At 46.2% G+C, this 16,199-nt stretch overlaps 1 protein-coding gene across 2 annotated transcripts in view; it reads right to left on the bottom strand.

The window, feature by feature from the left end:
• LOC124015407 (rap guanine nucleotide exchange factor-like 1) overlaps window positions 1–16,199 on the bottom strand; it is a 33,301-nt gene that overhangs the window by 3,592 nt on the left and 13,510 nt on the right. Inside the window, exons 2-14 of one of the 2 annotated variants that reach the window (XM_046330573.1) lie at window positions 14,372–14,450; window positions 11,368–11,518; window positions 10,706–10,803; window positions 8,734–8,849; window positions 8,262–8,429; window positions 7,792–7,889; window positions 7,459–7,581; window positions 7,128–7,306; window positions 6,816–6,906; window positions 6,380–6,430; window positions 6,081–6,168; window positions 1,499–1,563; window positions 1,278–1,332 (exon numbers count right to left, since the gene is read on the bottom strand). In XM_046330573.1, the coding sequence (XP_046186529.1) occupies window positions 1,278–1,332; window positions 1,499–1,563; window positions 6,081–6,168; window positions 6,380–6,430; window positions 6,816–6,906; window positions 7,128–7,306; window positions 7,459–7,581; window positions 7,792–7,889; window positions 8,262–8,429; window positions 8,734–8,849; window positions 10,706–10,803; window positions 11,368–11,518; window positions 14,372–14,450 (1,362 nt within the window). The remainder of the gene's footprint in view (window positions 1–1,277; window positions 1,333–1,498; window positions 1,564–6,080; window positions 6,169–6,379; window positions 6,431–6,815; window positions 6,907–7,127; window positions 7,307–7,458; window positions 7,582–7,791; window positions 7,890–8,261; window positions 8,430–8,733; window positions 8,850–10,705; window positions 10,804–11,367; window positions 11,519–14,371; window positions 14,451–16,199) is intronic. The other variant, XM_046330574.1, reaches the window with a different exon arrangement.

Below are 16,199 nucleotides of genomic sequence, written 5' to 3'. Positions count from 1 at the left end.
AATTAACTTGTCATTTAATAGACAGAACTAGATCTGTAACTAGATCTAAAAGTGAAATACAACAACAACAAAAACATTAACCCTATCCTGGCCGAGGCAACATTATGCACTGATTAAGGTCATGGTATGCCGTGAAGCAGTGAGGCTTGGCTCTGGTCTCACGTCGCAAGTTTTAACGTCACGTACACACGTACAGTGAAATGCCTTTCTTGTAAAGCTCCACAACCCAACAACGCTTTACTCCATATCAATGGAGCAGTACAAATAAGGTACAGTACCTTACGGTTATTTTAGTGGTGTTCAACATGGTGTGGTGTTCGTCCATTAGCAAGTGCACTGCGTCAGGAGTGTTACCATGAGGAGCATTCACATTTTTTTCCCAAATATCTAGACGTAGTGTATTTTTCTACATGTAACATGCTTGTACATGTGAAGAATCCTCAGCTGGTATAAAACCTCTGCATGTTGTGTTGTATGTAGACAGGTCAAGTTGTTCACCTGCTGTGAAACCCTCTCTCTTTATGCCCCATGTCAATAAATACACAGCGATAAGAGGGTGGCGAAAGCCAGCGTTCTACTGGGTTATCGAGTGTCTTTGCGTTTAGAGTCTTATATCACGTCAGCAATCTCTTGTGTGCGTTGATCGGGGCACAGCGTTAGACTGGACGTGGGCCGGACGTCGCTGATCTTAGTGTGGCCGACAGCGTCGCGCTTTACTGAAACTAATGAGCGGAGTAGCGCACGAGCGTCATACAAATTAATCGCACTGACGCTTGGGGATGCTGGCTCTTTAAAAAATAGTGGACCGGGCTGTGAGATGTGTTGTGTAACCTTGAGAGTGATGTTGAGTGTTAAGCATGCTAGACGATGCGATACCAACATTAGCGAGTGTTTTAGCATGTGATGCTACGTGACAATAATGATATTGAGCATTTAACATGCTAGGCTGTGTGATAGCCATGTCGCAGGGTTTTGAGCTGTACCCAGTGCGGTGACTTCATGTTCGTGGGCGTTTATGCAAACTAGGCCATGTAATGAATGATAATGTTAAAGTGTTAAACTCAACTTAGTGGAGTGTTTTAGCAAGGTGGTTTGTCAGACATATCATTCATTATGGGTGGAGAATGCCTGTGTGGGTGTGTAGTGGTCGCGAATGGCGGTTGTGTGATTGAATGGCCCCCGAGGCCTGTGCTGTTCTAAACAGATGGCAGGGTGGAGCTCGGCTCCTTCAAGACTACTCTTAACAGACAGGTGTGCCTGTGGCCATTAACGCTTACCTAGTTGGGAGCTCCTGTATCGTCTGATGCTCCTCACCATCTCTGCAACTTTATGCTGGAAGAGAGAGGAGACGCGTGTAGTAATGTGTAGTAAGACAGTAGTCAGGGAAATCGTGAGGGGGGGGGTAACTTTTTTGTCCAGGGAATCACGCCGATTGTGCCGAATAGAAACAGACATGTATTTCTTTGGCTATTCTGTCAATGGCTGAACGTACACTCACCATCTTCTCAAAATTGACAAGCTCCCCATGAAACGACTTGCAGCTCTCGTGGAGGAAGGTCAGATCTGAGAGAGAGAAGAAAGAAAGAAGAGGGAGAGAGAGAGAGAGAGAGAGAAAAAGAAGAGACAGGGAGAGAAAGGTAAACACACAGTGAAGGCAGGGAACAGTTAAGTAATGGCTTGTGGACACCTGCCCCAGCAGCTGCCCTCGTCTACCGGTGCTTTAGCCCATAGACGGAGGACAGGTACGACCGAGAGGGAGACAAGCCAAAGAGTCACAATCCGTGATCCCTTCATAGGAACTGGAAATTGCGGGTGCTGGGTAAAAGGGGGGCATGTTTAATCGAGACGATACGCCCAGTCAGGAAGAATGTTCTGAATGCTGCTAGACCTGGGGGAGGGAGGGTGTTTGTGCGTGTGGTGGAGGGAGGGAGGGAGGGAGGTGAGGCGATACGCTAATGTGACCTCTTTCACCCCTGGACTAAAGATGCTAGGAGCTGAGCTTTAAGAGCTGCACACTGGACAGCAGGCACACCTTCTCTTCCCAAACACACACACACACACAGATTAACTTTGCCAACCAACTCTATCACACACATAGCAAGCATATGCATCTCCCTCCCTCACTCCCCCACAGAGAGAGAGAAAAGCCAGATGAATCTTACTCTTCAACATACACATGCCTGCTTTAACTGTTCAGTTATTTAACCACAGAGATGAACGGACAAAGGCTATCGTTCTGAACCAGCGAGTGTGGTACCAGGAAGCCCTCACTGAGCTGTCAGGTTACGCACAATAATACACTCCTGCTATAACATAACGTCCAATAACATGTTCAAAATGCTTCACCCTGCCACCCAGGTCAGAGTGAAATATCACTGAGGTTGTACTAGCATTTAAAAAGGTGCCACACCTAGAACTTCTCCCCCTTGTGGAACCTAGGGTAATTGCAACAGCAATCGGCTGCATTCAAAACAATATCTCCCAGTCTTCTCATTGAGCTTTAGTCTTTCACTTTTGGTTTTGGTCCAAACAGCTGTAAAAACTATTTTTTTGTTATTGAAAATATATTTCACAGCGATTTAGTACAATGATTTGCTACAGTATTCAGTGCTTGTTTTCTCAAACTGAAATTGAGTGAACGGTGTAGAATATTAGTAACCAGGACATGACGGAGCGATTTCTACATGGCCACTCGACCTGGTTTCCACTAGATAACACAGCCACAGCTTTCCCATTTTGTCAACAGATGCCGCTCCTACGGGAGAAATCAATAGACAAAAATCACAACACGGGTGGGTAGTACCTTGTCCATTCCACTATTACTGCTGACATATTATGGACATTTTCTGATGCAGATTTTTTTTTCAAATCCTATGGGTTGCACCATTTATTATTTTATTTATCTGTTATTTTAACCAGGTAAGTTGACTGAGAACACGTTCTCATTTACAGCAACAACCTGGGGAATAGTTACAGGGGAGAGGAGGGGGTGAATGAGCCAATCGTAAACTGGGGATGATTAGGTGACCGTGATGGTTTGTGGGCCAAATTGGGAACTTAGCCAGGACACCGGGGTTAACACCCCTACTCTTACGATAAGTGCCATGGGATCTTTAATGACCACAGAGTCAGGACACCCGTTTAACGTCCCATCCGAAAGACAGCACCCTACACAGGGCAGTGTCCCCAATCACTGCCCTGGGGCATTGGGATATTTTTTAGACCAGAGGAAAGAGTGCCTCCTACTGGCCCTCCAACACCACTTCCAGCAGCATCTGGTCTCCCATCCAGGGACTGACCAAGACCAAAGCTGTTTAGCTTCAGAAGCAAGCCAGCAGTGACATGCTGGTGACCATTAAGAAACATTCAGCAATACAAATAGCAATGCTTATGCAGTATGGTTGTTAAGCTGCTAGCCAGCAGATGTGTCCTACCCATAGAGAATGAGAGTACTCTAGTGCCCAAAAGCCTATTTTAGCATGGGCAACACCATTCAGGACTTTCAGCCTTTTGTAGTCAACTGGGTGGGAGTGGGTTAAAGGGATAGTTCAGATTGCTGTACCTTGTCCATAGACTGCTTACAGGCTAAAGAAACCAATGTGTTATTTCTTAATTTGGGTGAACTATCCCTTTTATGAAAGATCACATAATTCTATCTAGGTAATCAGGAGGGATTAGCTAAATGAATTATACTTGTGCGCAAACATTTCATAACTGCAGGTGGCACTATGCGCCATTTCAGTTTGTTCGCCAACTGATAAAAACAGTACAAGAAAATCGACAACTACAAAATGGAGATGTCCTCAATTGCGCTGCCCGTGTGCGCTCACAGACGCCACAATGGGACAGATACAAAGATGAGTCCTCTATCATTCTCTATGGTCCTATTATGAAAAAGTGGAAGCATCTAGCTGTGTAAGGAGTCGACCTGGTAGCCGTAGGAGTTGATTTTTTTAAAGTACGTACGTTGTCTTGTACGTTTGTCTTATGAAGTTCATGGTCCTCTGTAGCTCAGTTGGAAGAGCATGGTAATTGCAACACCGGGATAGTGGGTACGATCCCCGGGACCAACCAAATGTTTTTTTTAAATGTACGCACACATGACTAAGTCACTTCGGATAAAAATCCTCATTATTATTTCACGTGAACATTTTAGTCATTTAGCAGACACTCTTCTCCAAAGCGACTTACGGTAAGTGAGTGGATAGTGTAAAAAAATTTTTTTTTAAAGTTGGTCCCCCATGAGAATCAAACCCACAACCCTGGTGCCATGCTCTACCAACAGAGCTACATTATTAATATTACAGTACACCAAAACCATTCTGTGATTCTATTGGACCATTGGTGAAAAACAGCTGCATTAAAATACTACAACGTTAGATTGAATTGATCTTCAAATAAGGAAGAGACTTGAGAGCAGCCCTGTATAGGAAACTAGGAACTGGCGTCATTCTTAACTTGACATTATATTGGAGCCTGGTATACACAGCATTCAAATATAAAAACATTCCACACATGTTTTTGGTGTCTAAGTGACATTGACAAGAGAGCTTTTATACTCAATGTGTGTGTGTGTGAGAGAGAGAGAGAAAACGAGACAAGCACACACTTAAGTGTAATATACTACACATTAAGGAAATTGCACACACAGTATTATGGTGTAGAATGATGTAAGTACATAACCAATCTATTATCACAGCGATGAATTACAGCTAATATAATAATGGGAGTGATATTTTGTTGATCCAATTCCTGAACAGATCCAATTCTTTGTTAATCTAAAAAAGATGAGATATCCCTTGCCTTGAAATGATTAGATTTGAAAGAGGAATGGAGAGAAAAGAAAGAGGGAAAAAAAAGGAGTTGACACTCAAAGCAGGGTACATGGCAACGGTGGAGGGAGGGAGGTCAGGGTGGAGGGAGGGAGGTCAGGGTGGAGGGAGGGAGGTCAGGGTGGAAGGGAGGGAGGTCAGGGTGGAGGGAGGGAGGTCAGGGTGGAGGGAGGGAGGTCAGGGTGGAGGGAGGGAGGTCAGGGTGGAGGGAGGGAGGTCAGGGTGGAGGGAGGTAGAGCTCATTATGGAGCTGATCACCTGTGGAGGTGTGTGCTCTCAAAGCAGAGAAATGAATGCCACCTGGTTATGTTGATAGACAGGGTCCCCCATGCAGAGTTAAAAGGGTGTGCGTGGGAGAGAAAGGAAATGAAAGGGAGAAGGAGAGAGAAAAACACGCTTTTCTTAGATAATGAGGGACTTCTGTTGTGAAGTTGGAGCGGTAGGTTATGAAGTGCCTCAATGCCGATGCGTGTGCCTCAAGCCTGTGTTCGTGTGTATGCTGGATGTCTTTGTAAGTCTGTATATGTAAGTGTAATGACTGAATGTACAGCCATCTTAATTCACTCCTTAAGAGGATGTAGAAGTACGATACATGTAGACTCCAGCATCGGCCACATTTAACGAGTCACATACTCGTGTTTCCCAGCAGGGAGATCGCATGCTGAGCTCTGTGTGTGTGCAGGGTGGAGGTAGCCTGAGCACCATTCTCTTCAGCGAACCTTCCACTGCCATTCCAAATGTTCGTTAAAGAGACTGGTACCCAGGCTAGGGTTGAAGGAGATGGAGAGATTAACTATGGGTGTTAATTAGCAAGGCGGGGCAGAAAGGTTGCCTTCTAATCAGCATTGTGTGTGTGTGTGTGTGTGTCTGAGAGATGTTATGAGCTCACATCTGGACAACATCTGGAGGGTAGAGTGAGTGCGTGTTTGAGGGGGGGATGTAAGAGGTTTGTGCCCCTGTTTTCAGCACCACACACACACACACCGTGTAGCGTTTCCTCAGCTATGGTGTGCGTGTTTCCATGGCCAGAGAGAGACCTTGAGGAGCGGCCCGGCGTCACTCATTTAGTCTGTGGTTTGAGCCAATGGCGGCCTGTGTGGATGGGGTGTGTTCTGTATTAGTAAAGACGCATCTTTGTGGCGATGAACATATGCATTTGGGTAGTGGAGAGAGAGAACTACAGTGTTTGTGTGAATTTACTTGCTGTGTGTATAGTGTACAGTGTGTGTGTGTGTCTGTCTGTCTCACCTTTGAGCAGCAGCGGTGTGAAGGGGATGAGAGGGGGCCTGAGGCTGCCCATCAGGTCTCTGTACGACTTGTGGTTCCTGGATGGATCCTGAAAAACAACAACGTGTTCACTAAATGTGCCTTTATAAATGAACCCGTAGCCACATACGGATTGGGGTCAATTACTTTTTGGCGGTCAAAAGACCTATTTTATAATTGTTGACTGACAAATGGAACTGAGCTCAACCCTGATACACAGTAAGCCCATATTATAGGGGCTCCATCAATTGTCCCCTACGAGACCCCGAACAGCAACTCACCGCAATACTCTCAAACTGCTGGAACTGCTTCCTGAACTTCCCAGGTAGGCCCTGCCACAAACAAATAGTCCCCAGAGTTATAAACAAATCCCTACACCCGTGTGTTTGCTGACGTGCATGTTGACTGTCTGCATAGAGGGGTATGTATCATAGGAGGTTGAAGGCACCTTCACTGGGGGAGGACAGGCCTGTGGTAATGGCAGGAGTGGAATGGTATCAAATACATCATTCCATTTACTCCTTTCCAGACATTATTTGCTGTCTCACCCTCAGCAGCCTCCACTGGTGTGTGTGTGTGTGTGTGTGTGTGTGTGTGTGTGTGTGTGTGTGTGTGTGTGTGTGTGTGTGTGTGTGTGTGTGTGTGTGTGTGTGTGTGTGTGTGTGTGTGTGTGTGTGTGTGTGTGTGTGTGTGTGTGTGTGTGTGTGTGTGTTTTACCTCCCAGGTGAGGCGAAGGCGGCTGACTGCAGGGTTGTCCAACCCCAGAACAACAGCTAGGAAGGACAGCAGATCCTGCTGCTGCTTACACCTAGAGTGTACACACACACACGTTAGATAAGACTAGACAATAACACACACTTCTCCATAAACTAAAATGCCGTAAAACACTCTGTTAGGAATTATCAAATAATAACACTACTTGGCACTATTTTAAACTATTATTGTGGCCACACACACACCATTAAAACGCATATCATCAATACAACACACCTAGGTGTAATACAATTCAATAGGTCACCCGGAACTCACAGAGCTGCGATCTTGATGAACTTGCGGAGGAGCTGCACCCTCTTGGGCAGCGACTGGCACTGCAGGATCTCGGTGGCGACCCAATGCTGCACCTCACTGCATCGCTGCAGTACCAGCTCAAGGTTGAGGGGGCGCCAGCGAGCCTGCTCGCCGTGGAACACATAGCACACAAACTCCACCTGGACATACCAATGAAGAAACGTACTATAAGTCTACCTCATCGAAAATGTAGGTAGACCACACACAGCATAATTCCTTATCATGGAGAACTTATTTTGCAATTATTTGGCAGAGGTTCCGCCCAGTACTAACAGCTCCACCAATCACTGACCTCATGCACGCAGCTAAAGAGCTCCCAGTCAAACACCACCAGCTGAGTGGCTACCTCCTCAGCACTCATGTCATGGAGTTTACTGTCGCCGGGTGACCAGTGGATCTCCTCAGGTAAGGGAAGCTAAGGAGAGAGAGAAAACAAAGTCTTACCAGAGAAGCTTTGGACTAAAGCACCTTCATTGTTTCATTTCCTTAGCATGTTTTTGATAACTTTATGAGCACAATAATGACTCAAATGTAAACAATGTTGTTTAGAGCTATCCAAAAATGGCCACCAGCCAGGGCTTTTGTTTCTCCATTGTTAAGTGATGACTCGTGTTCTAGGACTCACCAGGCTCTCCAGCTCGGAGGGCTCGCAGGCAAACAGGTGAGTGTTGACTCCCAGGGTGGTGAAGACCGCCTCGTCGCTAGGCCGGAAAGCGGTCTTCTCTGAGAACACAACACAAATGAGCCCACACATCAGCACACACGCAATGGATTAGTAGAGATTCCAACAGCACATAACAAGAAGCACACAGATACACACCAGAACATCAACGAACTGTTTTCATCTCCATAGAGTCAAAACACTTTGGCAGCTTAGCGCCATGCAGTGGTGGGTAGTCATTTGTGGATTTAAATCTAAACCTCTTTGTGGATGTAAGCGTCGCTGTTCAAACAATCATGTCAAAGCTTGCATTGTCTGATTGGGTGTTTTGGTTGTGGCTGTTTTTTTCCCTGCAGAACGCCAATCAAAAGTAGGCATGGCGAGAAGTAATCGTAGGTTTAAAGTATACAGTATCTGTGTGTGGGTGGTCCTACCCCCGGCGGAGGTGACAGCCACCAGCAGCAGGTTGCCAGGTTGGGTTGGCTGGTCTTCGCTGTACTGCAGCTTCTCCCTGACTAGTGCCAGTATCTCCCCCACGCGGCACGACAGACGGCTGCGGATCGTCACGTACGAGTGGTCCGGCGTGTACACCCTGCAAAAAACTGTGCACACACACACACACACACACACACACACACACACACACACACACTTTTTAACTTCACCCACATGGCTTTAGTGTGTACAACATCTGTCCCATATCCTCATATCAGTTGGCCTATATTTGAATACCTTAGAAAGGAAAATACCACCCAAAAACAATCTTTGGGTATTTTTTGTTTCTTCTTCATTAGTCCACTAGTCCCAAAATGTTTTGCATGTGAGAAATTACGCTTTTTTTCCCCCAAGATATAGAACTTTCAAAATACAGAAAGTATCACAGTATGATTGATGTGTCTCACTCACTCTCATCTGAGCCCCGGAAGGCCTCTCTGGGCTGCAGACAGGCATCGATGCGACGGAAGTGGCGGAAAAGAGGGCGGACCTGCTTCTTCCGAATCTCCTTGTCCTCCTCTGAGCTGCTTAGGGAAACACAGTAGATGGTCTGTCAGTCTTTGCATCCTTTCAAAGCCAGCGAGTTTTTAAAATTGGGTGTGACGGCTTGTGTGCCGCAGTGGGATGGGACCCACAAGGTCTGTATGTACCGTCGTCTGCAAGTAAGTAGATTGTAATTAATAGGGGCCAGAGTTCTTCCTTACAAGGTCAGGGGAAACTCCTAGCCCTGTTTATAGGGGGAGGCACCACAATGTGTTAGATAAGCCAGTGTGAGCTAGGAGGCTAAAGGAGAAACCAAGGCCATTAAAAACAACCGACAGTGGCTTTGCGAAAGTATTCACACACCCCTTGGCATTTTTTCTATTTTGTTGCCTTACAACCTGGAACTAAAATAGATTTTTTTTTTTGGGGGGGGGTTGTATCATTTGATTTACACAACATGCCTACCCTTTTGAAGATGCTAAATATTTTTATTGTGAAACAAACAAGAAATAAGACAAAAAAAAACAGAACTTGAGCGTGCGTAACTATTCACCCCCTCGAAGTCAGTACTTTGTAGAGCCAATTTTGCAGCAATTACAGCTGCAAGTCTCTTGGGGTAGGTCTCTATAAGCTTGGCACATCTAGTGACTGGGACTTTTGCCCATTCTTCAAGGCAAAGCTGCTACAGCTCCTTCAAGTTGGATGGGTTCCGCTGGTGTACAGCAATCTAAGTCATACAACAGATTCTCAATTGGATTGAGGTCTGGGCTTTGAGTAGGCCATTCCAAGACATTTAAAATGTTTCCCGTTAAACCACTCGAGTGTTGCTTTAGCAGTATGCTTAGGGTCATTGTCCTGCTGGAAGGTGAACCTCCGTCCCAAATCTCTGGAAGACAAACAGGTTTGCTTATTTCTTTCTTTAAGCAATGTTTTTTTCTGGCCACTCTTCCATAAAGCCCAGCTCTGTGGAGTGTACGGCATAAAGTGGTCCTATGGACAGATACTCCAATCTCAGCTGTGGAGCTTTACAGTTCCTTCAGGGTCATCTTTGGGCTCTTTGTTGCCTCGGATTAATGCCCTCCTTACCTGGTCTGTGGGTTTTATTGGGTGGCCCTCTCTTGGCAGGTTTGTTGTGATGTCATATTCTTTCCATGTTTTAAATAATGGATTTAATGGTGCTCCGTGGGATGTTCAGCATTTTGGATATTTTTTATAACCCAACCCTGATCTGTAGTTCTCCACAACTTTGTCCCTGACCTGTTTGGAGAGCTCCTTGGTCTTCATGGTGCCCCTTGCTCGGTGGTGCCCCTGGCTCGGTGGTGTTGCAGACTCTGGGGCCTTTCAGAACAGGTGTATGTATACTGAGATCATGTGACAGATCATGTGGCACTTAAATAAAGTCCACCTGTGTGCAATCTAACAGACTTACTATGTGACTTCTGGAGGTAATTGGTTGCACCAGATCTTATTTAGGGGCTTCATAGCAAAGGGGGTGAATACATATACACGTACCATTGTAACAGTTTTATTTTATTTTTTGAAACAAGTTCTTTTTTTCATTTCACTTCAACAATTCGGAGTATTTTGTATGTCAAATTACATGAAATCTAAATAATAATCCATTTAAATTACAGGTTGTAATGCAACAAAATAGGAGAAACGCCAAATGGGATGAATTGTATTACACTAATTAACAGTGATTGTTAAACTTGTGAGATAAAAGGCATTCAGACTAAACCAAGAGGAGTGACACAGCAACATCCAGCTGCAATGCCTTTCACAGCCCCAGAACACCAGAAAAGCTGTCCCTAGCAGACTGGTGCTAAAAGGCAAGACTGTGGGCTCGGTGTGTGTGTGTGTGTGTGTGTGTGCATCTGGCTGGCGTGGATGTGTGACTTACGGGCATTGGAGGATCTCGGTCCAGCGCTGAAGCTTCAGCACATCTTCCACGAGCTCGGGGAACTGACTGAGTTCCTGGACTGCACACAGATATAGCTCCTGAGGCAGAGGAGAGACATAACATTCAGAAAGGGAGTGCACTTTGTGCCTCTCGTCTGTGTGTTCGTTTGTGTCTACCAGCACTGTGTGGGCAGTTGCAGTTCGTCACAAGATCTGCTGCTAGACAGACTGCATCTACAGTATTCCAGAAAGAAAGGAGAGATCGAGAGGGAGAGAAATAAAAGCGAGACAGAACACCAGAGAGACAGGTAGACGACAGTGGAGACAGAACAGAGCAGTGGAAGAAGCCAAGGGGTCTGTGTGAAAGAAACTGACAAGAGATGTGTTATTAAATGTGACTACAGAAGGAAAGGTAGAAGCGCCTCAAAAGCCACCTCACTTCCCAAGGTGTGCGCAGCTGAGTCAGTTCCGTCACCATGACAACCCCGGCGGCCCTAAAAAGAGTGCCGCCAGAATCAACACTCCACACAGCTCCCACCCAGAGAGAACGCCACAGCACACGGCCTTGATGCCAGGCTGCTTGGATGGAAGAGCAGGTGTGTGTCATTCGATCTCAGACCATCGTCCTGCAGGATGGCTATTGTGTGTGTGTTGGACCAGTACCTTGGGGAAGCTGTTGGACCTCTCGCCCTCTTCCTGCAGCAGTTCTCTGTATGTGTCCAGGTAACGGAAGGCAACACTCAGCACAGCCTGCTTCCGCTCTGCCCCGTCCCAGCTGGGCCAGCCCTCCCCTGCCTTCCCCTCGACACCAAATCTGAACCCAGAGTCAAGGAGAAACGCCACAGAGACAGAGGGAGAGAGAATATCTACTGATGCCTGTCATTAGGAGATTGATATTGAAGCTGGAGAGAGCTATTTTCTAGTACTTGTTTACTATACACACCAAAATGATTTATGTTGTACTAGCACAAATTACACTCTTCGTAATTGCATCATAGTTGCACAACATCGGTTGTGAATACCTTCACCCACACACCACACTGACAGAAGGCACACATTAAAATTACCGCTCACACAGACACATGCAGACGCTCAAAGACATCCTGTGGAAATGCAACTAAAAACTCGCTGAAACACACAGCTGGAGAACCATGGTCACCTGACGCGCAGATGGAAAAACACAGTATTCCAGTGCAGTGTGTTCAGAGTCAAACAAGCAACTAGTAATTACAGCTTAGCCAGAGCAGAGCAGAGAGTTGTGTGGTGAAGGCTCTCAGACACACCCATCGCTGCCCACACACACTCTCCTCCAGCTCCCAGCACAACAGGAGGAGAGCATCTTAGCAAATAATGCAGGAAAGAGTTTGAAGAGCTCTGCACGGCAGACTTTCCACCAGAATTAGTGTGATGTTTGGATATTTTCAGTCTGTTACCTGAGGCATGCCATCATGCGCCTGTGTTGTACTCACCACCAAAGAGTAGTCATACGTGCGCACGCATGCACACACACGGGGAAACCTGACATCCTATTCTAAATATAAAAAAGGGACTACCCACCTGACTTCATGGCTAAACTTAAGGGGACTATCCCTGACACTCTCCTCTATTTCAGACCACAATCCAAGTCCACCACAGGCCTGTGACCTACAAATCCACACACTGAACAGTATTTACCAATGCCTTCGATGACATTCCAGATCTAGTAATTCTATATCTATGATCCCCTGTTCACCTAATTCTCCCAGCTCCAGAAACAGCAACCTAACTCTAAGGCCAACTGCTGGGTTTATATTGCACTCCAGTTTCTAATTCTCTCGGTTCTGTTCAACTGGGTTGTGTTCTATTGCTGGTGTGGGAGTTTGGCCCCAGCCCCCACAGTGGCTAGGAGCCCCCCACAGGGCTCTTCAACATAGCCGGGCTTTGATCGCTCAGCCACTACAAGTGTGGTGTATTGTGTATGTGTCTTTAGAGTGTGTGTGAAGGGTCTGGGATGAGTTGTTCAGGGAGAGTGAAGTAAAGAGAAGAATTCTCAGTTTTCCTAATGGAATTGGAGGTAGCTTTTGTTTCCATTTCCAGCAGGAAGCCAAACACATTTCCACAACAACAACAAAAAGATCTGATTAGGCTGGAATAGGGCCAGTGAGACTGAGGTGAGAGGTATGGATGGAGAGAAAGAGGGAGAAGAGAAAAAGAAAGGGTGTGAGAGAAAGACAACGGGAGGGAGGAGGAGAGGGTTAAGAGGTACAGTGGAGAACAGGCTGGATCATTGATCATTTGTAAAGAACACCCCTCTCCACACCCACTGGGGCGTCCCACTAGGGCCCAGACAAGCTGCATTAAGGGCAGCGAGGCATGCGGACGGCCTTTCCCAGAATGCCTTTGTGTTGCCGTCTCCGTCGAGACGCCCATTGTCGTCTGGAGGGCCGCTCAGGCCTCTAAAACACACACACACAGCCAGGGTCTTCCGTGAGGGAATGTAGGTCAGACACACTGAACGGGGGTTCTGGGATAAAAGGTGGTGCAGTGTCTGTCCACACGCTTAACAAAATGCACAGACAGACACTATCCCTTTACACACAGACATGCACCGACAGACTCACAAACGCACACAGACACACAATATCTGGGGGAATACATACCGTCTCATCACTAAAAAATGAATGTCTTCACTTACAGTAACATACACCCTTCAAAAAAAAGCAAACTATCATAATGGGGGGGGGGGGGATTCTAAAGCCAGACATAGGCAGTATTATCATATCATTGCTCTAAATATGTTCATTGTAGATCGGCAGAAGCCGAATATCATATCTATTGGTCCACTGTAGTGTAATAATATGGGAAACTGAGTTAGCCACGAGGCAGATGTTAAGTAGCAGTGTGGCCCATTGCCAATGAATGCACTACTACCGCGACCCAAATCCACAGCTCTGTGTCGGGGAATGTTGCTCAACTTTACTGAACCCCCTGTGGTGGTGCCAAAACAGAAACCTTGTTCCTTGGCTTGGTGCAGACGGAGCAAGTGGAGTTGTTGTTACTAAGGAGTTTTCGGTTCTTAAGCCTTCGGTCGAGTGCTCCTGCAAAGTTACGTGCGAACAGCACTGGATAATCGTACTCAAATTGAACATCGGCCTGAGTAGCCTAATATGGCTTTGATACTGTAGAAATATCAATATTCATAGAGAATTACTTTTTTTTAAACATTTTATTTTTATTTTTAAATTGGCTAATTTGTAAGAGATTTTATTTGAACACTGTGTGCATGTTCCACAAAAAAACAGCTCTTGCTTTTAACACAGCGAATATCATATGCTAGGCTACTTAACATGTCGCTTCAAATGACAAAGAGAACCCTTCTAAAGCACAAAAACATGCTTTCCCATGTCCAAATATGTGTCAAGGCCAGTTCAGGGCCATTGTTTATATTAGCCTAGCGAAGTAGCAGCGTTGAACAAAACCGCATTCTCTTGGAGCTAACGAGCACTTGGGACAGGAAACCAGAAGTGGGCCACCCTCGCCTTGCATGGCGGATGGGGGTGGTCGGACCGAGCCTTCCTGGCATCCCAGTTCTTCCTGGGGATGTCTGGGAAGGGTGCGCAGGTGTGTGTGTGTTTACACATTGGGGCTCCCAGGCTAGGCCAGGAAGGAAAGGGAAGGTAAAGGATACTGCTGGAGTAGGACCTGCTGGAACCTGTCCGAGGCCAGGAAGATGGGGTGTGTCAACATGAAGTCATCCAGGAGTGTTTCTGTGAGAGAGAGAGAGAGAGAGAGAGAGAGAGAGAGAGAGAGAGAGAGAGAGAGAGAGAGAGAGAGAGAGAGAGAGAGAGAGAGAGAGAGAGAGAGAGAGAGAGAGAGAAGAAAATAGGCAGGAAAAGAAAGTGAGAGAAAGTGATTATGACGAGGGAATATTGGAAGAGGAAGAGAGAGAGCGGGAGAGAGAGAAAATGCTCGTTAATTATGCATGGATATGCTTCTACAGCCGTTGCAGCTGAAGCTCCACTGTGCTTGTTTAACCGGTCATGCTCCAAAAGCTCTAATTTGATTATTGTGTCAGAGATAAAAAAATATATTAAAAAACGGGCGTCTGAAATCCCTTAATGTCACCTTTGTCTGCTGTTAAATCCCGGGCCCTGGCGCAGCGCGGGGGCTTCTGCTACTGGGCTAAGATAAATCCTGTCTCAGTGAAACCGCCACCTGGTCCTCTGTGCTCCAATTCAGTCTGCAGTCTATAGCGCTACACCAGAGGGGAGGGCAATGTGGTGGCCTCTATTTATAAACCCTGACTAGGAGTCGCGGACCGGCTGGACTGCGGTTAAAGTCGCCCCAATCCCACTAAATCAGATGAGATTTCATTGACTCGTACTGTGTTATTACTGTTTCAAAATGACAACAAACGAGGCAGATGAAATTGGAAAGTGTAGGCCCATTTCCTCTCTGGTTAGGGGAAGTTGTTATTCTGGACAAGCGGTAGACGGAGTGTGGAGGGATTGTTACCGGTGACATGCGATTGTGACAGGATTGACTTTCCCTAGTTTACTGCTGGTATTATGGGGATAAGCAGGCAAGTGGATACCTGACCTCATAGGGTCAGACATATGGGATAAAAGTGTTATATTTTACAGACAGGAATTAACACACTAATCATCAACAAGAAACCACACACACACACACATACACTAGGGGTGTGAGGATGTTGACAATGTAGGCCTGCAGATGTCTCTGTTCGGGATATGTAAAAAATAAAATAAAAATGTAAAAAAAGGTTTTTATGAAAATTACTAGAAGCTGAGACAGAGTGGCGCGTCAAATTCCATTACCCAGAGTGCATCATTAAGAGCGCACTCACTAGACGTGCTAATCAAACCTCCCCCATGCTCGATCCCAGACTGAGACGGTCATAAAATGGAACCCACTGACCTCTGAGGGGGTGTGTGTGTGTGTGTGTGTGTGTGTGTGTGTGTGTGTGTGTGTGTGTGTGTGTGTGTGTGTGTGTGTGTGTGTGTGTGTGTGTGTGTGTGTGTGTGTGTGTGTGGCACACGTTGGAGCGGGCCTGGGACAGTGAAATGGCAATACCTGCTTTGGATTCATAAAGCGTAGAATGCATGGAGGTGTTGGCTGTTACTGTTCGATCACCACTAGATTAAGACCTGTTCAGACCGCTCTTCCTCCTGGCCCATTCTAACTGAATCCTTCATATTTCAACAGGAACGAAAGAACATACTGTGTGACATTGGATATAATGAATAACTTCAGATGTCATTCTCTGTATGTGATTCTACTTCTAGGGTCTATGTACCAGGCTTGATTGTAATAGCGGCTTCTGATCCACTCACTGCCTCAAGTATCCACTACATATGGCAATTATGCTCTTCCAATGAACAATATGGTGTCGGTGTCCATGTGTGGATGACATTTAATGATGTATTGTGTGTTCGACTGTGCATGCTAGCGTGTGTGTGTGTGTCTGTAGTCTCTGCGTGCTGCAGTGAGTGGGT

Source organism: Oncorhynchus gorbuscha, linkage group LG26 (genome assembly GCF_021184085.1).
Source record: "Oncorhynchus gorbuscha isolate QuinsamMale2020 ecotype Even-year linkage group LG26, OgorEven_v1.0, whole genome shotgun sequence".
Taxonomy (NCBI): Eukaryota; Metazoa; Chordata; class Actinopteri; order Salmoniformes; family Salmonidae; genus Oncorhynchus; species Oncorhynchus gorbuscha.
The sequence above is the reverse complement of the archived record's forward strand: the minus strand, read 5'-3'. Positions and strand labels throughout refer to the sequence as shown.